The sequence below is a fragment of the Strix uralensis genome, chromosome 2 (assembly GCF_047716275.1).
Source record: "Strix uralensis isolate ZFMK-TIS-50842 chromosome 2, bStrUra1, whole genome shotgun sequence".
NCBI classification, from domain to species: Eukaryota; Metazoa; Chordata; class Aves; order Strigiformes; family Strigidae; genus Strix; species Strix uralensis.
Window position 1 is genome coordinate 70,636,883 of NC_133973.1, and position 26,240 is coordinate 70,663,122.

The following is a 26,240-nucleotide window of genomic DNA, read 5'->3' on the forward strand; positions in this document are numbered from 1 at the left end:
GGGCACTCCCAACAACAGTGATGGAACACAGGAGGGAAAGCTCTCAGAACAGTTCAACTGAAAATACTCTCTTGAATCACCCCAAAATGACAGCATTCTACAACAGATCATCTTCAAAATATAGCATTTGAAACTGTAACAGAACAAAAATAATCTGTACACACAACAGTCTTTATCACCACTTGAATTTTAAGAATTGCAATAATACAATTTGTAAATCTAATAGGTTGTTAGTAGCACCATACACTACACAGCTATTAATTTTGTGAAGCATCTATTTTATCTACACTAGGAAGTACCAGCAGTGTGTTTTCCTCATCTCTTTTGGTGTCTACATGCTATTGGCTCATAAAGTTTGTCCTAATGATCATGGCAAATTTCTTAAAATTAGGCCTTTACATACCAAATCATAATTGGCAATCACTTGATGAATAAATTTAAGAATAAAAAAGTATTCTTCCTACCTACACCAGTGGCCATTTTAATTTCTTCAAAACTGAATTCATCTCCTTCATTAAACATAAGCAACACTAATGTCTGAAAGAGCGATACTTGAAATTCTTTCTTTCCCTAAAAAAGAAATATCAAGTAATTAAAAGTATTATTGAGAGCATTTTCTATTGTATCCCCCACATCTGACAAGTTACAGAAGCTATACATTCTTTTTTCTATTTCTAGAAGAGGGGATGTGCATTTTAGAATGCCTAGCACACAGAAGAATCTGCCTGAATGCATATTGAGGAAACAGGATATTTTTAAAACCTCTTTTTTTGCTTCTCTAACGGTAGCAATACAGCACACAGCAGAAGCTCATTAGAATGGCCTTGTATTTACTTGACATAATTTACTTAATTTTAATTACAATATATGAAATCCTGGCTTTGTTGCCATCAACAGCAAATCTCTTCAAGTTTCATTTTATAGAGATGAGCAAACTAATACAAAAGAAATGTTGGCATTGGATCAAATATGAAAGAAACAAAAGATAATTTTGGTTTACTATGATACGGAGTGACAGTATTATCAGTAGCATAACATTTGTAAAAACAGGCAATGGAAAGGAAATAACTCAAACTCTTCAGATGGCTGTAAATGCTTCTGTCAATCGACAACTACAAACCTATCCATCTTACTGTTATGTAATGCCTAAACCTCTAAGTTTCATATTCACAATGAGTTAGTAAAAGAATTCAAGTTTTTTGTCTTTGCTCTGGCTCAATTAAGCTGCATTATTAGCAAGGCAAGATATTCCATGAGTCAAAACAAAACCACATCAAGAAACAATGTGGTTATTTAAGACTTAAATAATTCAACAAGCATTAAAATTTTAACCACAGTCATTACATGACTAACACCCTTCAGTCTCTCTTTGTATCAGTGAAGCAGACTAAAAGCGTCACCAGTATTTCTGTGATCAAAACAATTCCATATTAAAAATAAACAGATGCTGCACTGTTTTTCTTTCATTAATTTCCTGCTTCATTACAACTTTCTTTATTCGAATGACCAACAATTCCTATCAAATGAATAGAAATGTTACCAAAAGGTATCACATTGTTGTATTCTGTTAGCTAGGTAGTATTTCAGTTTAAATTATAAAAAGCCTACTTTCTATACAAAATAACAGCATTGTGATTGTTCCTCCACAAAAATGTTATTTACTACCTTTGTAAAAAATACAATACATGACTAGATTCCAAATAATTGACTGAAATTTTATCCCAACAAGCAAACTTACTTCCTTAAATTCCGCCTTTAGCACAGCATGCCCTAAAGTGGTCTGCCACTGAAGCTTTCGACCACTGTGCTTTCCCAGGTAAAAGGTTTTAAATACCTCTTGAAGCTTTATCATCTGTAGAGCAAAGACAGAAAAATGTTTATAGCATTATACCAATTCATTGATGTCAGATGATTTCACACATGTAATTTCTTTACTCTCCTCAACAATGTTTCATAATAAATGTTTTTGTGTGAAAAACTAAATTCAAAGAGCAAAATTCTACTCTCAAGTATACTGGTACTATTATGCACAAAAGAAAGTCTCAATTCAAAAATACCTTTCATTTCCCTTTTTTTTTTTCTTTTTTTTTCCTTGCTTGTTTTAAATAAAAGTAAAATAAATGCCCTGTAAAGAGTTTTAAATCTCAAAAATAAATACTAGTTTTGTCCTGGACTTTGAATCTGACCAAGAAGTCACTGGACAAAAGCATACATCTCACACCTATACACTGACTATTACCAATCTGCTCCCTAGTGCTTCCTTTAGTTTGTCCTATGCAGATTTAAGTCTGATTTATAACGTTATAACCTCTTACTTCCAAGTAAGGGGTTTTTATCCCTCCATTTTCATGACGTGTTTGTTGCTCAGGTTGGATCCCTCCAAAGTAGTCTGCTACGGAGGAAAAGACGCCACAGGAGCCAGAGCACAAAAGCTTCCACATCTTCTGAACTGAACGGGAACCCTGCTACCGCTCTTAGCCTCTGAAGTGCTTCCCACGTTTCAGATCAAGAAAGGTATTGCAAGAAACAGGACTCCAAATATGTATTTCAACTTAAATTGCCACTGATGGGAGCTTTGCAAAAATCTCTCAACTTGGAAGCAATCTTTTTTCAGGCAAATGCCATTTAAATGCAGGGACTAGTTTTGTGTGACACATTGAAGGGAACAGAGGAAGAATCTTACAGGAAAAAAAAGAACATGCAGCAACATAACTATTGGCTATATCAAAATGCCTAACCAATGTAGTTAAAGATTGACTAAATTAAGGTGACCTGTCCAGTTTTAAACTTTTAAGTGCTTGACTGCCATGTTAAGTAGGACACTGATTTTATTTTAATACTAATTTTATATTATTATTATTATTAAAAAGGTAAAACCCACAACTGTCCAGAAAAAAGTGGATTTTATCCGCTACATTTTATTTTTTGCAATTTTGGAATCTTTAAAATGAGATAAACCCCTTCAATATCTAACAGAAAAGCATTAAATGAAGGGCATTAGTTCACCCTATGATAGTGACTGTGATTCCACTCTCTAAAGTACATTTAGAAGAATAAGTCAAACACTAACCTCTGAATTTAAGTGAACATCCATAGGTGTATAAGTTGGCCAATATCCCATAGTTAATATATTTACTGTCAGGTCTATATTTCCTGGGTCACTCTGGTTCTGCATATACTAAAACACAAGAGACAAAAATACTTCATGTCTGCATGCTAAATTAGAAAATATATATACTTAAATTAGAAATTTAAATTAGTATAACAATGAAAAATTTCTACAGGCCACATCCTTGGTTAGGCATGTTCTACCAGGATTTTGAGTGACTATTTAATGCCCCCTCCCCAATTTCAAAACACAGCAAGTGGTTGGAAGTAAAAAGAAAATAACATGCCTTGAAGTATCCTAGACCACTGTCTTTACAGGGTATTAAGGTCAAAGGAACTTCAGTCACTTGCAAATAAAGCAAAAGAAAAACTTTTGATGGGAAGCCAGGGCAAGAACTGTAAGATCAAAAGGATCCCCTGGGATTTCCACATCTGTTAGACAAAACATTTTCATATAATTTCAGCATAGCATCAGTCAAGCCAGACTGCAAAGTCTGGGACAGAAAAGTCACTACAGTATTTTATTACTCCCATACCACGTCTTCAACAAGGCCCCAAAAAAGGTACCCAGGGACAAGTGCAACAACAGGGTGAGCATACATAGACATCTAGAACTATAAGTAGACTCTGTTACTGTGACCAGGACCTGCTCAAAAGCCATTTTGTTTAATTTTAGCTTAATCCAAGGTATAACACCATGACTATTGCAAAATTTAGTACACAAACAGAAGCTAAATGTACCTGCTTAAACTGAACCATGACATCTTTTGACAGTTCCATGTCCTTGAACATGCCCTCCAGTTTACTGGTAAAAGCAGCACCACATTCTGTCACATGAATTAAAGCAAAGATGCCACAATTACAAAGAAGCAGAGAACAAGCAATAAAGGTTTAACCTGAGACAGATGAGCCAGATTTTCCAGGTTAGAGAGCACCCACAAATAGGTACATATTTTAAGGATTTCGCTCCTCCGTAGGTACATTAAATGAACCAGTCGCATATTTAAGAGGTCAGCTGAGTAGTTCTCGCTGAGCACAATGAAAGCTGTGATATGCTCAGCTATTACTTAAAATCCAGCCTGTCACTTCTTAAAGCACGAGAAAATAAGTGTTCCAGTTTACATGCCAAAAAGTCATAAAAATTTAACACATCTGAAGACGCCTACCATGTTTAAGCTTTGACAACATGGACTTCTCAGCATCTACTGATGCACTTTTTCCAACCAGCAATCTTTTGGCCAAGTCTTTCTTATAAAACGCCTCGAACACATCTTTACCTGTATAGAAATTGAAACAAAAATAAAAGACAACTGAAATCATACATTCTGTTTGCATCATTGCACTTCAGGTTTGTGACACAAGCCTTCCTCATGACATGTTGATCAGCAGAACAATATCCATGACGTAACAGTGAAGAAAAACATGTAGACAATTAAAATATAATAAGAACAAGTAATTTTCTTAACATATTTTGCAAAATTTTTACTTCTGTCTTCTTTTTTCCCCTCGGAACATGTGCTGCCTTGTATTTCCCATTGGATCAGCTGCAAATCCAATGAAATTATTCTGGGGTCCAGAAGAACATTCTCCTCCTGTGGTCTGATTTATTAAAATTAAAAAAAAAGGTTCCAATTTATTAAAGAAATATCTTTTAAAAGCCTAAGGTGAAGAAAAATTAACAGAAGTCTTCCTACTTAGTTTGCCAAGAGCCTTTTGAAACAAAGAAGTCATACAGGCACCCACAAACTTTCACACCTTAAACCAGAGCTTCTGCAAATCTTTTCTATTGATAGTGCAAAGATATCAGCAAGTTGTTTCACTTTTAACAGGAAGAAATTCACTGTAACTCAAGACACTGTTTGCACTGCCTACAGCAGCCCCTCCTAATTCCTTTAAAACACCTTCCAATGTAGCGATTCCTCTGACACTCTTCTCCCTTCTCCATCCTGCCCTCTGGTGAAGTGCTCTTTCATGAAGCAACATCAAGATACCACCGAAAAGTCCAGTGCCCAGAAATGAACTACTAATTATCATCTTCTCTTAAAAGGACTCTTATGCACTAGATAGCTCAAAATAATTTTGCACTTTTAGTTTAATACTACAAAAAACATTAAGAGAAAAAGAGTTGGTCAAGGTTTCAGATTAACAGAAATAAATCTCTTAGGCTGACAAGTTGGCAGCGATACTGTTTTCATTTACCATCTCCATCCAATACCCTTTGCATTTGACAAAAATCGTGATGGAAATGACATTACTTTATGACGGATTTCTTGTCTGCTTTCCCATTATATTGTACTTGGTTTGGATTTTATGAGGAAAGAACCCCACAGATCTCAGAACATACTAATACAGAATTGGGTAGTTCCTGCTTATTCCACCCCAGCCCAGGATACACATCCCACTTCCCTCAAAACAGTGACCTATTGGACTCAACCACATTTTTTTTTTCTGATATCCAACCTAGCAAAACAAAAATAATAATAAAAAAAAAATTCTCCTAACAGTTTCAAGGGTTTTGCTCAGATAGGGACATCTATAAGGGAAATGCATTTCAAAGGCAGTAAAACACAGCAATAACATTTTCTCCCATCATTCTGAGCCCTCCTCTGTGTTCATTCACAACCATGATGAGAAAAGGCAAGTCATTAGTTGCTGGGTTTTCACATACTTTGCACCTATGACATACTGAGGTGGGCAGGGAAGAGAAAATCTGTACTAACCTTTCTGTTCTCTGTCATTAGAAGAGAGGTTGTGGTTACAGATATGGTTAATTTATGTGAAAAAACTTCCACCAACAGCTCTAGCTCTCAGGTCTCCACTCACAGACTGTAAAAGGTCTGTGACTTGCCAATATCTATAGAACAAGTTTGTCCTCCCTGGTGTATTTACTGTGCCCCTTCAGGTGTAAGGCAACTTGAATTTAAGACCAAGTTGAGCAGAAACTCATGCTAAAAAAGATCTCTCACATTCAGAGGAATGCAGTCCTGCTAGTAGCAAAGAAAACAGTTTTAACCACATCAATGGTGAACTGTTATTTCTTACCATGAATGAATCTAAATATGATCATGATTTTGTCAAGGATTCTTTCCAGCTCTTCATCTGTTGCTTCTTTATTACCAGCTCTTAACTTGGAATCCACATATTTTGCTACAAATAAATAAAACAGTTTAAGAGCTTTAAAAAAAAAATCTAAAATAACAAACTTAAGCGTCTCCCACTTGAAATATTACTATATGATGTTAAAATATAGCATAAGTGTTAAATTTTCTGTTTTCCCTTTTCCCATCCCTATGTTCAATGGAATGATAGAGCCCCACTGTGTTATTGCCGTGAAGGAAAAATATCACAAAAAAGGAACCATCCAATAAAAAAAAAAATACACTACAATCATTAAAATTAATGCATTAGAAATTCCCACTTTTTGTGTTATAGTCATAGCAAGCACGGTACTCACTGAAGCACAATGTTTTGGAAGCGTACAATGCATATGAATGTATTTTATGAGAAACAGAAACAAACAACACAAAAAGGACTATATTTTTGTAGACTGTTACCATGTCCCTCATGCTCCTTGGTAAGAGCATACAAAAATTTACACAGAAGCAATGCTTTCAAGTTAGTAGCTGCAAAATGCCAGAAATAAGGTTAAGCTATGAGTTTAGCTAACTATTTATTAAGCCACATTAGCATCCTTATACAACCTTCTGTGTAAGAAGGAAACCTTTGCAGGAGCTGAAGCACCACAATCCACAAATGACAGCAGCCCATATCATGGCTTTAACCTGTATCACTAGGTTGTGCAATCTGTCCTACATAAAGGTGGTTTTAGAAGGAAGCCACAAAATAAGTTGAATAAAGGCAAAAGAACGTACAGAGGAAAAGCAAACAACCAAGGAATGTGATCCTCTCCTGGTGTAAAATGGTGCAGCTCCAGTTTTGCTGCAGGCAAAACAGTCAGAACAGCTTTTGCCAGGTCAGGGATAAACCCAATAATAGTATTTTTAAGATGTCTTTATTATTCTTCCCCTTAATGAGCACTAGTTCCTCCTTCAAGGTAATAAAACTTTTTTTTTTTTTTCTCTATTCAAACTCCTTGTATCTGAAGGCTTTAAAACTGTTCTCCCAACTTCAGCCTTCAAGGCAGACAGGCTGTACTTAGTCCTTTCTGAGAGATCCGTAACATCCGAAGAACCCCTCTACTACCATGATTAAAAACAGTTCCCTTTTTTTGCCACAGTTACTCTTCCCCCTAACCATTTACTCCACTCGTAGCATCAGCATTACACTCTCTGAGCAGTTGCTAGCACCAGGCACCGTGCAGGAAGCAGAGCGCAGGGACAGCAGAAGTTGGCATGCTCCGTCAGGACGCCACGCACACACCTAACAGCACACCCAAGCTTTTCGAACCCGCAACACTCCCAGGTTAACTTTTGCCTCGCATCCAAAAAACGAGTCTCCTAAAGCAGAATGCGTACTGCATCACTATTGCACTAGCACACTCAGCAGCATTATCTTATCATGCTTTCTACTGATTTTTTGAAATATTTTACAGAAAAATATTTGTGTACCTATCAATTCTGCAGGCTTATTTGGTCTCTTGTTGATAAATGTTTCAAAGGACTCCTTCATCAAGTTTATAAATTTTTCATTTTTCTGAAAGCACACTTCTATGATATGGTCCACTTTATCCTTAAAATCTAGTAGCTCTTGCACCATATCCTTGTCTTTTTCAGGATTAACCACTATTGTTGTCCCAAAGTTCTGTAAAACAAACACTTTTGATAATAAAATACTTTAGAGTGCTACCTATCTCCCCCAACAGACACATTTACCCTTATAAAATTTATCATTAGAAAGAATAATTTTTTTTACAGAGCTACTTATATGACTTTGAGTTTTCAAAAAATGAGATGCATTGAAATTTAAAATAAAAACCCAGACACACATTAATGGATTTCAAACATTATTGTTTGATTTAAAGATTGTATACATTTAAGACAAAAGCTAAAAAAAAACACAGTAGACATGACTGTATGATGTGCAAGTTTACAGTTAGGTACAGAACTACATGATTCACATAAAAGAAATTGTGTGGAAACTGCCTCAGAAATGTTAACTGTAAAGGCAAACTTTGCACTATTTTTCTTAAATCCACTAGAGAGCTCTATTGATGGAACAGGTGGTGAAAATTCAACCGTTGCTCATCACTCCAAGATTTCTCTTTCAGCAAGGGCTTAAAAGCAAAAACCTAGCTGACTTGCAATAAAACAAAATTTTCCCATTCGCAAGAAGCAGCTATAGCCTTGACCTTCTTTTCTTACTCCTACATTTATTATCTTAAAGTTAGAGATACAATACCATTTGTCTAGTGAACCAAAATATCCTGTTTTAGGGTATTTTAACCTGTTTTAGGGTTTAGGGAGGATTTTAACCTATCAGACAATTTACAATTACTTATTAACACTGATCAGCACCCTAGACAGAATGATCAGTTTTCCAAGATGGGAAAGAAGAACATCTGCACAGTAACAGCCAAACAGTATTCAGTTGGTGTATTTTCATCAGCTGAAGTATGTTAGCCACAACAGTCAAAGAGAGATGGGGAAATCCCTCTCAAACCTCACAATTTCCACTTCAGTATCTAATTATCCACTGTCATCTTTCATTGCGATCTTTCTCAAGTAACATATCGCAGTGAAGACAAACACAAGGCTGCCCAAGGTCCTTGGATTCAGTATGTGTATCACAGAATGGTTTGGGTTGGAAGGATCTCTGAAGATCATCTAGTCCGTCGTATCTTACACTTAGCACAATTTCCCCTTCATTAACACAGCATTTAGACATCTGTCAAGTACGTTCATAAATTGCAGGCCATCTCCCCCATTCTGCAAATGGCGAACTGAGATACAGAAAGCAAAGTGGCACCTCTGAAATCATAAAAAGGTGACTACAGTAGAGCACAGACCATCACCCCACTCTCTGTGCTCCTTCTTACACTGGCTCACAAGATAAAAGTTCCTGAAGTCTCACTTTAATGCATTCTGTCATACAAAATGTTTGAAAGGAGGACATTTACTGATGCTATAGAAAATGGTTTCTAGCTTTTTGAGTCTGTAAAAAAATTTCCTAGAAACAAAGCCATACAAGGTCTGATTCTGTGAGACATGATAAGCCAACGTAACAACTTGCTGCAGTGAAAGGAGGGGTTCTGGTCCTCCTTCCCTTACTTTCCTACCTGTCCTGAACTCCTGCTTCTTTTCTTGGGCCAGCACAAGGACTTTTCTGTGAGCCTCTTTTGCTTACTGAACCTGGCATAAAACTGACCTTGCCCAGGTACTGTGATAAATCAGATCACAAAAGAGTCTATGGAGTGGCAGGCAGCACAAGGATTAAGTCAGGAATGTGATCTGGGAGCAACATTCTTCTCAGCCACAAGTTGTTCAATTGGCCCAGCTGCCTATGGATCCACAGGCTGCATACAGGGACACTGGATGAAACCCTGCAGAGCAAACTCCACCTCGGTTCTGGGGGACAGAGGGGTGACTATGTCCCATGCCCATGGGCTGCACACTGGTGTACCATGCCAAACTCCAGACATACATGTGCAGGAAAGGCACCACTGAAATGAACTGATGTGCACTTAGTCCTGAAGGTTGAGAAACACATGAGCGATTCAGGGAAGAACCACACATCAGGAATTATCAACTCCAGAGAGAAATATCTTCTGTAAAGTTTTCCTGCTTTCATCTTGCAAGAGCACTAGAGTGCAAGCTTTCTGGGGTAGCATACTATATGCATATTATGCCTAGCAAAACAAACCTGAAGCATTTAAATACGACTTTGATGATGGACTATTTTCAAGAGGAGTATTCCCTTACAAATAGCTTAAACATTCAACAGCACTGCTGTAGGTTGGTTACATGTAGCACTGCTAACCTGCATCAGAATAGCTACATGCTGATGTTTCACTGATTTCACAGATACACACTCAACTGTTTACATTTGTAGCAACACACAACACATAGTACAGTCCAGCATACTCCAAACACATGTGCATGTGGCTGTATTCAAAAGCAAAGCAAACCAAAATAACTTCTTGTATAACGTTCAAACCTATAAAGAAAGCAATTTCCAAGCAGAAATTTAAAACCAAAACTTAGATGTTGCTGTTTCTCGTCATGTGACTGCTATTGGGGGGGGAAGCATTAACATCCCTCCCCATATTTGCTTAAAACAGAATTTTGATGCATACACAAACATATTATTCTTGGTTTTGATGATGAAATACAGGATAGCAGCATAAATTTTGACATTAGTAAGAGATCTTTGAAATACCTTGATGTATTCACTCCAATGTTGCAAAAGGATCTGCTGCCCACCTTTTACCCGGCTGAACAGCTGGTATGTCTGGGTCAAATCTGATATTCTATTTTCATCGAGCAGGTTATCAAGACCTGAAAAAAATAAAAATAAAAGAAAGAGCAAATTTGAATATGGGTGCATAAATACAGTTAGAAATGTATTAGAAAAATCTCTATGAAATACATCAAAAGACAAGACCCTCCAGTGTGCTTAAGAAGTATGAACTGTTTAAGACTAAATTTCTGACAGCAAGTGATATGTTCAGGGTTAACATGGTCCCTTGTTTAAACTGGCTGAAATGATTTATGGTATAATATTTTAAAACTATTTCAACTGAAGTACTTTCCCAACAAGGTGTTGACTGTAAGCCTTTTGCAGAATGTTTATGAACAGTGCTTGATTTGAAGGATACACTTTTATCAAGAACCTCTTCAGAATATCAGAAAACAGTAAGCTAAGTAAACTGTCCCAATTTTAAAGTAAAGATAAATACTTTGCAAGGTTTCTTCTGTGGAGAGTGGTGAGCCGTGTTTTCAGATTAAGAATGTGCTACGAATTGTTTGTGCTCACACTGATGGAACAACACAAGACTACAAATTCCTTCCAAGCAACTTCTGCCTTTACCAATTCACCCTACATGAGACTAGGCTGGACTAACAAATGGAGAAGTGAAGCTCAAAGCAAAATGTGAAGCATATAACAAGTACGTACACATTTTTACATTTCAGAATACGATAAACGTAGTTCAAATCTAATCATATACATTGTCTGGTGTTGATGACAGAGGCTTCACTAATGTGGGAGGGTAGCATCAAAGATTTATGGCGTTTTTTTAAATCCAGAAATCTTGATTTTACACAGGTTGACAATTCACATAATCAGTGTAGTTGACACCATACAACTATCCTACTTCACACAATACACTTCATTAATTCCAATTTTTAAATGGTATTAGATTACAAAGGGTTTTCAATTACTACTGAATTATCCCATTTTCTACTATATTCTTCATCTTAAAAATACTTTCATTGTATATTATAACTTACATGTTCAGAAAGGCAGCCAATGTTCAAAAATTATGTCTGGTAAATTTTTGCCTGATGTTTTGAGATTTCCTAAACTTTTGAGATATCAGAATGGACATACTTTAAATGTAGGAAAACAGATTACAAAGTCTTGAGTACATGTGATTGATGTTCTTTTGGCATTGAACAGGAAATTAAGAAATGCCCATTCCATCACATCCAAGCATCACCTCCTATTCATTTAAAGACACTGATACACCAACTGCTTTATTTTAACCTAGATGATAAAGTTTAACCTTTCTTCTTCTTCTTCTGGCACATGAGTTGTGTGACTGAAAAAAATATTTTTGTCACATATTTGACAAATGAAGAAAGACATACAGGAAAGTCCTCTGACACAAGGCTTCACACAACTTCCAGAAAGTACTGCCACAGCCTTGAAAAAATTTATTAAACTCACAATGAAAAAACCCACCAATATCTAGTCAATGGCAGTTGTAGTAACACACAAAAAAAAAAGTTTCTTAAATATACCCTGCATTTGTAAGCTTTTTTCACCCCTGTATCAAACTGACTACATCACATGCCTTCGCCTAAACAAAACCTACAAAAGGCAATATCTTATTGTACCTACACAGAATACTAGGATGTTATAAGCAAATTACAACTTGCCCTGGATCAAATGAATGCAGAAAGTTATGCAAGTCAAGTGATGTTAGACTTTTTTTTTTAAGTACAGACATAGAATGCAAAAGCTGATCCAACAATACTACAGTCCTAAAACACAGAAACTATAAAAATGTACAGATCTCTCCATATGTACATGGATGGTATATATACATTATCAACCAAGAAAAAGTTCAGGTTAAGACAAGACCACATACTTTCCGGTTAAGCCAACTGATAAACAAATGTGTCACTGGAAGAGTACCTTAAAAATAATACTTGAATTAGAGAGCAAACAAAATTAGCATATATCAACAAAAATTATTTTTACCTTGTGTTTATGATAAGCTTAAGAATAGCTAAAATGAAGAGACCATGATTATTTTTATAAATGTATTAAAAACAGTGAAATAACCTATTCCCACAGTAGTTCAGAGAAAACTGTAAGCGTACGTCTATCTTTAAAGGGGACGAAGAAAGAAGTGAAAGAGGTATGTATAACAACCTGAAAGTATTAACAAACATGGATGTGATGGAGCTTGACGATACCAGACTACTAGGGACATCTGTTTTGCATCAGTAAAGGAAACAAAGATGTAAGGACAATTAGCTGGAAGATCTAAAACCTAAAACATGGCTACTGCAAGAAAAGAAAAGGATCATTTAAAGTATTAAAAGATCAGGGAATACTGATCAAATCCAGAAATTCCATGAAAAAGGAGAGATTAAAAGTTAAGAGGAACAAAGAAATGGTGATTTGAAGACACTAACGTCTGAATAAGGACTTCCTAAGAAGATGCAGCTCTTATCTGAAATTGCCAGACAAAAGGTAAAATACAGTCAAAAGCATATGGAAGTTCATTGCCTTGGAATGTTGTTAGTTCCAATACCTCACGATTCTTAAACTATACAATCACAAGAACACGTGAAGCTATTGCACTTGAGCAAGAAAGAAGCCACGACAGTAACTTCATCTCTCATTTAGAAGTTTATCTAATTCTAGGAAATCAGCAGTTTCAAGGTTTAATTCCTAAGCCCACTGCTGCAAGCAAATTTGGAAGGTTTAGCAACCTTTACAAATATGCAACTATATTTTAGATATTTGTTTCCACATATACATTTACTTGTCATAGTGGGTGTAACAGCCACAGGGTTGGCTTTCTGTATCTGTGGAAGTTTTTCCCATGGCTAATATACTTCCTTAAATAAAAGCTGTGGAGTTTATAGTTATTGTAGAGTATGAGAACCCGTTGCTTATCATAGATTATATTAATTTTAAAAAAATACCTTTTTGCAAAATAGCTGATAAGTGTTCTCCTAGTAGCTGTTTCTCCACACAAGCAATCAGTGGTTTCCTAAATAAGGCAAGAAAAGTATATTAGAAGTATTAGAGTATAAGGGAATCTCCTCCTGTCACAGTGTATTTGTGAATAATTTACAATACAAAAAATCAGCAATTTTCTACTTAAAACAGAGGCTACAAATTAAGACAAAAATGTCATACGTGATGTAAGTCAAGAAAGAGGACAATAAACCATGTATGTAATTAAAAAAGAAATTCAGGTCTGAATACTAAAAAGCAAGTTCCTACAGAGTAGAAGAGAGAAGCTCAGATACCAAAAATCAATACAAACACATTTCTGGAAAAAAAGTCAAATCGACATTTTCTTGGAAACAAACAAGCAAATAAACAAAACAACAAAACAAAACAAAAATCTCCAAGGGTTTGAAATAGCACAATACATGCTGGTGATGTTCAAAAATTCAAACTCTTCATCTAATTGTGTTATGCACCTACATAAGCATAAATTGAGCTAGAACCACAAAACTCACATTGGCAAAACATTTTAAATTTGTGCTTGAATTTTCCCTACTTTTTATTATTAATGAAATATTTGTTTGATATATTCAGTTTAGACAGGACTGAAAAATAATGGCAAGTTTTCCTTTACATCTTTTGTAGCCTAAAAGAAGAAAGAAATTCCTGAAGTGCAAAGGGATAATTAACTTCAATGTTTAAGCTTCTACTGATGCTTACAATATGACAACAAAAGACCAACCACTTCTTTCTGAGTTAAGTTTTACAAAACTGGTTCTCAGACCCTTACTTTAGATTTTCTAGAAGAGAGGTGCTCGACTCAGATTGATGGAAGCCTTTTACATAGCAGCATCCACTTTATGTCCCTACATTTGCTAAAACACTGCCTTTCCTGAAACACCCTATCAGTCACTTGTCTGACCTTCCATACAACACAGTTTTAGACCCTTCATCCTAAAAAGAGTAAATTAGAATTTAGAAAGGTTCAGAGAAAGGAACAGGGATGATCAAAGCATGCAGCAGCAGCTACAAGAGGAACAACTGTATGTGTTAGGACTCTTCTTTCTGGGAAAGAGATGACTTAGCATGGTTACAGTGCATTGACAGGCACGGAAAAGGTGGAAGGGAACTGACTGATCACTTTCCCTTCCAATGCAAGAACTGGGGTAATCAGCAATGGTACTGGGAGCCAGACTTAAACAAAAGGAGGCAATTTATGACGTGGTGGCTAGTGCACTGGTGGAATGCTTTGCCAAAGGCTGGCACAGATGGAAAAGCTTATGTAAATCCCAGTGAGACAGTGCAAGTATTTGAAAGAGATCCAAACAGACAAACCACATCAGGTTCAGAAAATACCCTGAGCTGAAAACAGGCAGATACTAGGAGAGTATCACAGAATCACATATACTTACTCTGTTCTTTCCCTTCAGTGGTAGGCTTATGAACATGAAATACCAGTTAGACAGACCCTTGGTCTTAACACATATGGCCATTTTTATGGTCACTTCCATACTCCCTGAAATTTCCAACTACTGCTATCTACAGCTGCTGACTGTCTCCAACAACAGAAGGAGTCAAGGTTGTATAAAATACCATTCTTTGCCCTAGAAGACCTATTCTCCCTACAGAGGAAGTAAAGATGATTCATCTGCTTGAGACTGAGAGGCAGAGCACTGTTTCCTAACACGCAGACAGGATGAGTATTTATCCTGACTGCTAGCTAATGAGGTACCTTCTATATGGCCTGAAAGTCATCCACCTTGGTCACCTACTGACCGACCAGGAGAGATGTTTATTCTGGTCAGCTGCGTAGAAAGGCATGTACCGATCCTCTATGGGCTGCAACAACATGTTCTCCAAGTGTTGCACAAATCTGGTTTGAAGTATTTTGAATGGCGTTTTTCCATCACAGTTTTGTCCTGGTAGTATCATTTCCACCTCAAGATCAAATCAAATAACTGAATTTAATATCCTTTCTGCTCTTTTCATGCATACCCAGAGAGACAGTATGACCTGAGGACAACTCAAGGGCACTAATATTAAAAACTACTGTTTCTTAATGCAAAGAAAGAAAATTAGTGCGAAACGTTCTAAAAGTAGGTTTCTAGGGACAAGGTTTCTTTAATTAAGGACAAGATTCAAAGCAAGGACTTGATGCATATATCTAGACTGAAAATATGATACCAACCTATTTAACTTAAACTGTAAATAAATATATATATATATGCTTTAATGTGAATGATTTTGCCAGAAAAAGCTAGTCACCCTGCAATCAGCATTTACAGGAAGAAGATTCAAGTTCAAATATGTACCATGACACACAACACATGTGTGAGTATATAGATAAAATATGTCTGAAGAGAATAAGTTAAAAATATAATTTTTATTCAGTTGTCCTTTTAACATCCAAGGAAGTGTCAATAGGTCATCCAGAAAACTAGAAAATAAAAGTTTATGTTCCTTATTAACTGTTATGTTCTTTATTAAAAAAAAAGCAACAGCTTACTGCAGAACAAATTACAGATTTATAGTGTGTCAGTGACTCTGCAGTACTTCCTGAATGCACATTCTTACCCCAGCAAAACACGAACTATTACTCAACACCCGAGTGAAAAAAGGACGAGCTACCTTGCACAATACATTGGCAGTAGCTGCACCAAAGCTGATCTTCTTTTAAGTTCACATACTGGACTGCTCATGAATGATGTTCATGTCCTCTATCCTATGCCATAATTTAACCTTTTCTTTTCTTTTTTTGCCTAATGAATCTTCCTTTCCCTCAAAGGATTTGTGGTTAATGTTGTTATCAGTACATGAATGGCTAAAATCAGCTTGCTACTTTGACAATGAAAAATTGAGTTCTTATATAATGCTTTGTTAACTTCAGTATATACCAATAAATCTTTCTGGACAAATTTCTCCCCTCTTATTCAAAGTATATTTTGATTTTAAAGAAATCAGTTTTGATAAAAATAAAGTCTAAAAAAAATCCAAGCTGTATCACAAGTGCTGTCAGCAAGATAGTATATGTAAAATAATGCAGAAATAATCTGTCTCTACAACCACGGATAATCACACTGTTTCATGAAGGATGATTGACTTACGCTAAGAATGACAAAATTTGTACTCACTGTGTGCTGTGGTCTAAATATGTTATTACTCTGTCTCCTTCTTCTTCCAAACGTTTATTAACATGGTGAAGATATTCAGGGACCTAGCAAGACAACAGAATGTCAAGTTCAACTACAAAGGTATGAAAGGCCGATAATCTTGTTCCATGACAATTATTTTAAACTTCAAATTTAAAGAGAATACCAATTGGAAAGAACTATTCCACCAGAATGTTGCTACATACTACATAATCTATATTTTTGTTAATCAATGTTAGTTCATACTAAAAATACTATAACTACACCTGACAGAAAGGAAGAGAAAAACAGAAATCTGAGAATTTTTCAGAGGAAGTTAATTTTTTCTCAAAACCCTTCTGAGCTAAGCTAGTCCTTAAATATCATGGAACAGATTTTCAGTTGGTGTGAACCATACAGTTCTATTATTTCAATGGCAGTTTCTCCAGTGGAGTATCTGCCCCTATGGAGAGTTAACACATTTAGCACATATTACAACACATGTATGAAACTCAGGCCTCAAACAATCAAAACAGTTATGCAACGTGTATGCACACATATACACATGTGCATGATGCATATATGTGGATGTATTATGTGCATATGCATAAGTATGTACATGTATATAAGTTAGGGTCTTACTCCTTTTGTGTTTTTCCATAGCTTCCCACTAGGCATATAAAAGCAGCAAGACTCTTGGTCTCAAAATCTGTGTTGAAGCATTTCATTTCAGGTCCCAGCGGAAAGCCAGGGAATGAGGTGAATGGAGCAAGATTAGACACAAGGATTCACCTCAATACAATGCAAACAGGCATTTTCAAAATGTTTGTAGTGGCTCAGTGTTAAAATGGAATTAATAAAGGTAGTCTTCTGTATTCTAGATCACCAAGAAACACATTTTCAGAGATAACCACATTTGCAGACTGCCCACTGCAGAGCATAATTTAACCTCAAGAGGACAAAACAAAAATGTCTTACATCTAATTTAACTAATGAGGAAAAGAAACAAAACAGCAAAATAAATGCAACAAAGAAGTGGTTTACTTAGGTATTAACCACATAATAAAATGATGCCAGTGGATATTTTACAGCTCTTGGGCAAAAATAATATTGATGGCACACCTTTAAGATTTATGTGGAAATGACTTCTGGTAGCTACACAAAACGTCACTGGGTTTCTCCACTCTTAATTGTACATTTCAAGCACCAAGGCAATCTGGAGTCTGCTTTTCCCTTTGATACAATACTGTGGTCCACATCAAAACACATGAATGTGTACATGTGTACCTGGATACCAGTGAATGTCACTGAACATTAATACACCATGGAACTACCAGAAGTTCTCATGTAATCCCACAGCAGATAAAACCAGCATTTTGAAATCATCTACAGCATGCACATACTTCTCTTTCTTGCATTAATCTTTGGCCTTCTGCAGCATATAAGCAATTTGTCTCTTCCAGAAACCTCTGTTCAAATGATTCCTTGTAAACCTGCTCAAAAAATTAATTTAGTTACTTACATTAAGCTTCCAGTAATGGTAGCATATTTTGGCTGTCAGGCATAGAGGGCAAATAAAATCTCAAGAATGCACAGTTATGAGACATGTCAGTAACATTACATTAACACAGAAGTTCTCTGCCCACTGATTTTAGAACGACAGAGATCAGAGCTGATTTTCCAGTGCAGCAATAGTGTGTTTCAGTCATCAGTACTCAAACCAGCTAAATTGACAGACTTCTGCTTAAGGCACACAGTCCAATACCAGTACCCAACATCACAGCACAGCAAAGACATCCAATCCACCTGAGCTCAAGATTCCCATTGATATTTCTGTGGCTAAAATAAAATAAAATACTTCCAACCTGTGAAACATTGGCACAAAACAGGTAATTCCCACCAGTATAATAATACTATGCTCAGTAATGCACCTTAAGATCTGCCAGGTTTATCTCAATGGCCCAGGAAAAACAAATTATACCAAATAAGGTGAACTCTCTATTCTCCAGGGAAGGAATAAGGTGTCTAAAGAAGGGCACCACCAACTTCACATACATTGAAAAATTTCTGCATAATGATTAACAGTTTAGTATAGAAAGGAGGGAAGTTAGAAAGGACAACTATATAAAATAGTTCAAACACGCTGGAGAAAGTAGCTAGGGAATAACATGTAAACGGACAGTTAGTGAAAAGAAAAAGGAAAGATTCCTTGAATGTGGTGGAAGGACAGAAGAAAATATTTCTTCGAAAACATACAGCAGAGCTGTAAACTGATTACATTCTGACCATTTTTTTCTCTTAAGAACTTTTAAAAGCTTTATTTTTTTTCTTTCAATGCGAACTTAAATATGAAACCCCTGGCTCGACAAGCATTCAAAGCATAACAGCTCACTAATTCAGCATCAACTCATTGTTTCTCTTCAGACTAGCTCCGTGTTCAACAATCAAATACTAGATTTCATTTCTTACCTTTCTTTCCATCAAGATAGCTGGAAAAACATTAACAGCATATGGAACTATTTTCTGCATAAAACATGTAAAACTCTACAATAGGAAACAGCCATATAATAGGATTTCTGCAAGGAGGAATCAACTTTCAGCAGCTGGGCCTCAATTGCATTAATTGCCTAAAAATCAGGAATGAGTAGGAGATGAACTGTTTTCAAATTAATATAAGATTTGCTTAATTAATTAGTCTTTCTCCAGAAGCTAACTTCTGTTGAAAGAGGGAAAAGTAGAGATCCTGCTGTATAATTACAGGATTATGAGCACATCTCTATCTCAGTGAAGTGACAGATGTTATAAAAGAACAGATGAGACTAGATTAGTTTCCCTAGTGAAAAAAGAAAACTACACTTTTGAGCCAATGAAGGAGAATGAAGACTTAAATCCAATTCTGTAAGAAGCATCCAATAAAGGGGAATGTTTATCTTTAGTTAGCAGAGTACTTTGCTAAAAAATAATAAATGTTAAAAAGTCAACACCTAGGGAAAGCTGATGCAGTTAGAGAAACCTGGCAAATAACAGTGGGAAAAGAAGTTGGAAAAAGCACCTCCAGGTTACGTGATCTGAAAATTCTTTGACAGAAGTTTGCCTTCTCTCTTGAATGGAATAATTAGTTATTAATCTTTCTGGTACACTAGAGAAAGTTATGGATAAAAGTCAGGAGGGTTAACATGAAAGGCAGAAAAGCAGGTAAGCTGCCTGACCAGAAAGAACTATTTTATGCAGTTCTCCTCTTTGAACTCTTTTTTAAACCTTCAGCCAGTTTCATAACACTATACACCACTTGGGAACAGAGCAACCTCAACAGTTTTTAAGAATGAAAGAGAGCTCCTAAGTTTTATTGCACATCACATACATCACAACTAGAGGACAACCTGTGTCAAAGTCAGAAGCACAGCATTTTTTTGTCTATTTGGTTATCTATGCTAATAGAAAAGTTCCAGTAAATTACAGATTGACCTTATCTATTTGAAAACCTTGGCCTTAACTTTACATCCCACTCTATCCTTGGCATCTCTGCTAAAAAGTTGCCAATGCAGTGATGTTTTTGTGACACAGACCCAGACTCCAAAAAGTGACGCCTTTTTGCAGTGACAGAGATGGTCTTTTTGTTCCTACATTTAATCTGCACTAGGATTAGAAAACAAGTGATTAAAACAGACAAAATATTGCACATACTAAAAGACTTTCAAATCTATTATTTAAGAGTCTGCAGGCCATTACCTCTGCTAAGGAAAACAGGCAAAGAGGTCTCCCTTAAAAACAGAGAATAAAAAAATTGCACACCGGGTAAAGAAGAGGCAATCTTATCAATCTAATTGCTAGATTTTGAAGCACGTTTGCTATAAGAATAAAGTTGTTTCTGTACAACACATGAATTATAAAAGTCCAAACTCTGTTTCTAAACATAGCCTTTATTATAAAGTTTGCTGTACTTGCCTGCAGATCAGACAGCATGCTCAACAAACTCCGCAGCAAACTTCTGTCCACAGCTTCACCATTTCGTTCTCGTTCAATCAGCAGGAGGATTCCATCAATAGTCTTGCTCTGAACTTGCTTGTCACTAATGACGTGATTTCTAAATAACTCTAGCCCCATATCCCTGTGTGAATATTGAAAAAGAATAAATCACACTGCTGAGTCTTTTAAAAAAATCAAAGAAATACACTGTATACATATTATAAAGAGAATATATTAATGGTGTGTATATTCTTTTTGACACTGTCCACTAAGAAAACTGTAACAAGAATTATCATAAAAATACCAGCCCACATACCACCAGATGCATACGCCTCAGTGAGAACTGTGACCAGCCTGCCCATATTTCCCATAATAGACTATAACATTCTCTGTTTATTAAACAACTACTGTTATAAAAATTATAAAAATAAAAAATCTGAACATATACCTTAACATAAAACTCCCTGGATTGGTCAATCTGTGTGTAATTTATAAGTTTTGTTCAAAAGCATGAATATTCTGTATGGTTAGGACCTTATGATCTCCTATATCAGATCGTTTCATTCTGAGAAGATGAAGAATGGTGCTTCTATGCCATGAAGCAGCCAATTATTAAACATTGCCTTGGCCAAGGAAAACAGAGATAAAACTTGTTAACTCCAACTTCTTCACATGCATTGGGATTTCAATAAAGGGAATTTTTTCAGTAAGAGGAAAAAAAGGCACAAAGTATAAATAGACTTCTTCAACAATGTTTAGTAAAAGGAAGCCTAACACAGAGTTGGAGGAAAACTACTGCAGATGTCAGGAAGACATACATCCACAGGATGACCGAGGAGTGGGAGAAGGATGCCATGTTCCTCAGCCTGAGGAACTCTGGAGAGCACAGAAGCCAGCCAGGCAGGGAAAAGGCACGCTCTTACTTCAGTACTTCATCTACATTTTTGTTTTGCTTTAGACGGAGTACAATACCAGAAACTTTCAGCAAAGTCTGGGTTTGTTTGCTTGGGCAATGATATAAAATGCCCCTCAGGTGGGATGCTTAAAAACAGAATGCCCAAATATGGTGTGCTGAAAGTACAGTAGCATCATCTCAATGCTGAGCCACAGGTCTTGACTCTCAAGAGGCCAGTGCTGCAAAGATGATCTGCACCTTGTCAGTGTATATCCGACTTATTTAAAAAAACTGAGCAAGAAGTTGAATGTTGAATTCTGTCAAAACCAGAAGCACCTAAAGTAACGCTGGGCCAGCGCTAAGGCACAGAGGCGGCAGCCCAAGGAAGTTCCCTACACAGCCAGCCTCACCCAGGCTGTGACAACTACAGCTATATATATGCCTTGACTTTTAAGCATATGTTCACAGACCTTTTTCTTCTTTTACCCTCACTTGACAATGAATATTCCTGGGGAAGGAGGAAATGACACATGCATGTGCTGACACATGTATTTCCATAAATTAACACAAAATTTGAGAGACCTATTACAGAGATCAAATATAACGTGAAAAATTTATTTTCAACCTTTGCAAATATAATAGCATGTTCAAACTCTACAGATTCAAGGAATACTTACATGGATACCTACCATATAGAAGGAAGCATTGAATTCTGAAGTACATATGTACGATCCAAAAATAAGAAAATGCTTCTGATCATGATCTGAAAATATATAAAGAAAATGCTTTTCTCTTTACCATCATGTGGCATTTTAAATTATAAAGCAACTTCTGAAAAACTACATCACATAGACATGCACCTTAACTACCGACGCATGTGTTTTCAACTTCTGTGGTGACTTGTACAGCCACTGGTATGTAATTTATTGTTGTTAATACTATTGCTAAGCGGTATTGCCAAGTACATCCAAGACAGTTTTCAAATTCATAACCATTAACTAAATAGTTTTACTAGCCTGTTATGAATTTTATTGCTACAGAGATACATAAGCTATTCAAGCAGTACCACCAAGACATTCAGTACACACCCTGAAATAGCATGCTGCCACAGTTTTCGCTTTTAGAAAAGAAGAAGCTTTAAGCAGAGACAGCAATAAACTGTGCAACAAATCTTTTCATAATAAAAGTTAGCTGTCAAAATTCATGAGAAAAATAGATACACATTAATTCTAACAGGGGAAAGAAGATATAATATTATCTTTTTTTTTAAATTAAAAAAAAAATGGGAGAAGGAGGTGAGTTTTTAGCTTATTACTGTTTCACATTCAAAACCCATTTTTAACTTTGCTCATAAAAAGGCTGCCCAGCTTTCAGTTTAGCATTAGCATAACTCAGGATGTCAGTCCTGATGTCAGTCACACTAATTAACTCACCCCCAGGCCAGCTACAGAGATTTCTATCCCCAGCTGTCCACCTACTCCTCCCCTAAAAGATTTCATTGCTTCTGAAGCAATTCTCAAGCTGACATAGTTTCCGGCCAAGCATATTAAAGTACAACATCAGCGAGGCTGACTTTTTTTCTTAAATAGCCCAAGTGCTAACTCAGCACATAGGCAAGAAAGCCACTTACTACAGTTTGTTGCTTTGAGAAGGAAAAAAAAGAACACTCAAAAGTAATTAAAGTGAACAGAGGTCATATTAAAAGCCTTTTTAAAAAAACACAGATCCAGTTTAATTACATTTTCCAGGCAATAAACTTCAACTCTATTTTCTCAGATTGTTGAATTTGTTTTGAATAGTTTCCATAATGCTTTCCATTTTTATTTCAGGTAAAAATTACATACCTCTGCTCATCCCCCATAGGGGAGGGGAGCAGGGTGGATTCAAGGAACGAAAATAGAAACATTTGGGGCATTTGTAGCCAAAGCTAAGTGACAGTGCAATGAAAACTCAATGTAAAATGCTGGTTTAGAATTATAATGATGCATTCTCAAAGGGACAATTCACACAGAGTATCTTTGAGAGAGAATTTTTTTCTGTAACATAATTTATTGTGGAGGTAGAGGACAAGAAGGGCAGAAAGAAAGAGAGAGTTTCGGTTCTTCAATCTTCCTGTTTCTTAGCCCTATAGTCAGGATAATCATCTCTGCTTTGCCAAAAAAAAAAAAAAAAAAGGCACAAATTAACGTAACGCTTGGAGCTATCTAAAGGTCAAGACTGTGGATTCTCTAATTACTTAAAATTACAAACAGCAAACAATTTCAGCATAACCTGGTTAGTTTTTCTTTACACCCACAGAAAACAGGAGACAATATATTTCTGAGTGATATTCCAACTTCATATGAAAGTCAGAGTTAACACAACAGAACATAAGTTTTCAACAACAAAACTGCCCCCAGCTAGCAAAGGGGAAAGTGAAAAGCAATGCTGAAACTTGGAGGAGGAGGTGCAACGCAGTACCAAGTTAAAACCATGACAAACTCCCTTTTTGTCAGACTTCACACCTCAAGGATATGTATTCTGAACAAACATTCAACTTACCATTTGTCTGCAATGATCTTGCCAGCATTTATTTATCTTCTTTAAAAATAAAAGACTATCCAGAGAATCTGTACAGCACATATTAAGGAAAAGTAGCTTGCTGATATCTTTTCAGGCCAGATTCTGGAGATGATCTTTGCCAGCCATTAAGCAAAGCTGCTCCGTGGATATTCTGATGTTACTGTGACTGCCCAGGGATAAACTGTTAATTGCAGAGCTTCTGCCTAGCAAAGGGACTGGCAGTTCTCCAGAAGGCCTCCCTATGTTTTCAAGGAATAACACTCACTGCTCTTCAGTAATACCATCTAGTGGCTGCAATGTATAACTCGGATATAGATTTAAACAAGAAATCCCACCAGCGTCAAAAACAACCTTGTCACCAACTGAGGTGAGAAGTATAGAAAGGTTTATTTTGTTTGTTTAATGAGTTCACACTGTGCACAACAGGAGTGACCCTAATCTCTTAAAAGCAGTTACAGTTCTAAATAATCCTCAACAAATCCAAATACCACTCTTTTCATATACATCTCCAGGTCTCCATAAGTAAACTATAGAGTTTTCTTCATTACACAACAGATCCAATTGTTATTTACAAATAACAGAATTTTCATGTGTCATATGAGTAAATCCAAACGGGGCTTTACCTTCCTCTCCTGCACAGTATCATCTCCAATTCCCTCTGGCCAAATCTGATTAATTTGATCTCATGTCCTTGGGATATAAAGTCATATACCTGTAAAACACAAAATTCCCGACTCTCCAAACCACCAACTCTGTCAGAGGGCAGGGAGAAAGCAGTTTTAAAACACCTCTTCAGAAGATTATCTGAAGTTTGAAAAGGCAGGGATACAAAAAATGGTTGACTGTACACTGCTTTAAAGCAGACTGAAAGATTTGGTTCTCAGAGATCAGTTATGTTTAAGAGGCTACTGTACTGACTGATGTACTTTATAGTTAGAAGTGATTTTAAATGTATCAAAGTAAATGTAATGAAAAAAATCAGCTGCCATATAAAAGGTGAATTCACAGTGCTGATTTATGTACCTATGCTTCCTATATGCTATGTAGAAGCCAGACTCCTTAACTGGGACTCAAAAAAAAAAAAACCCCAAAACACACAACTCAAAACCATGTTGGGACTTAGCTAGATGGGGGGGGGGGGGGGGGGGGGGGGGGGGGGGATAAAAAAAAATTATCTTCTTTATGAGTGTAGGTGCCTACCTGGGCAATGCAGTGAACTGAGAAGCTGAGTCCCAATGCAAAGCACATTTAAGGCATTCACCAGGAAAGAAGGTTCTTTCTGAGCCCCAGTCCCTTCCTTCTGTCTATTGTAACCTATCATTTCCTACTAATAAAATACATACAGAGACCTGGGAAACACTGCTAGCACCCAAAGTACTGTAGTATCTGTTCAGTATGGCACTCTCCAGCATCTGCTTGCTAAGGCACTATCCAGGAATGTGGGGACAGCCAGGTGGGCGTAGAGTCTATCTATCCTACTGCCAGAAGAAGCACAACCCCAAAGCTATTACACAGAAGACAACTATCACATAAAGCATGGTCTCAGCATGCAAAGCACTACAGGATTCAGAAAATAGGGCTGGCTGCACCCAGGTGTCCAGAGAAGATCTACAGGCACTTCTGTGACCAGTTCAGCCAGAAGAAAAGTCCGACAATGTAACTTCAGAAAACTGTGGGGTAATTCATCATAAAACTTCAGGCTTCTGTGCATCTGAAGACAGCCCGGTGATCTCCTTAGAGCTCTCTGCCAAGAACCTCCCAAGGTACATGTAAGATACCTAAAGGGTTTGTAGAATTCCTCCATGACACATCACTGCTGACCTATTATTGGTCAAACAGGTGTACTTTACGTTTGAGAATTCTTTTACAGAAAACACTGCTGTTGAAAATTACTGCAGTGATTTTTTTTTAAACTATTGCTACTGTAAGCATCTCCACTACTCACCTGTCATACAAATCCATACCTGCTCTTAAATCTCATAGTGCAATTGAAATTTTCTAGATTAGATGTAAAATTTGCATTCCTATTAAAATGATGAGTAATTTGTTATTAGCATGCTACATACTGGTGCACAAAAATTATTCACCCAGATGATTAAAGTTGTTTACACTTGATTTAAAAATATGTAAGTGGTCAAAGAACCTCTTTAACACATTGGCAAATACTGGTGCAATTTTTACAAAGTTTTGTTTTAAAAAATAATGGTTTA

General features: G+C 36.4%; 1 protein-coding gene across 2 annotated transcripts in view; it reads right to left on the reverse strand.

Annotated features, from left to right (window-relative positions):
• Positions 1 to 26,240, reverse strand: part of CUL4A (cullin 4A) — a 41,832-nt gene that overhangs the window by 9,874 nt on the left and 5,718 nt on the right. The window contains exons 4-17 of one of the 2 annotated variants that reach the window (XM_074859207.1): positions 24,010 to 24,078; positions 22,158 to 22,231; positions 20,553 to 20,715; positions 18,011 to 18,100; positions 16,611 to 16,693; positions 13,449 to 13,516; positions 10,444 to 10,562; positions 7,677 to 7,869; positions 6,151 to 6,255; positions 4,275 to 4,385; positions 3,850 to 3,935; positions 3,071 to 3,178; positions 1,739 to 1,852; positions 465 to 570 (exon numbers count right to left, since the gene is read on the reverse strand). In XM_074859207.1, the coding sequence (XP_074715308.1) occupies positions 465 to 570; positions 1,739 to 1,852; positions 3,071 to 3,178; positions 3,850 to 3,935; positions 4,275 to 4,385; positions 6,151 to 6,255; positions 7,677 to 7,869; positions 10,444 to 10,562; positions 13,449 to 13,516; positions 16,611 to 16,693; positions 18,011 to 18,100; positions 20,553 to 20,715; positions 22,158 to 22,231; positions 24,010 to 24,078 (1,489 nt within the window). The remainder of the gene's footprint in view (positions 1 to 464; positions 571 to 1,738; positions 1,853 to 3,070; positions 3,179 to 3,849; positions 3,936 to 4,274; positions 4,386 to 6,150; positions 6,256 to 7,676; positions 7,870 to 10,443; positions 10,563 to 13,448; positions 13,517 to 16,610; positions 16,694 to 18,010; positions 18,101 to 20,552; positions 20,716 to 22,157; positions 22,232 to 24,009; positions 24,079 to 26,240) is intronic. The other variant, XM_074859208.1, reaches the window with a different exon arrangement.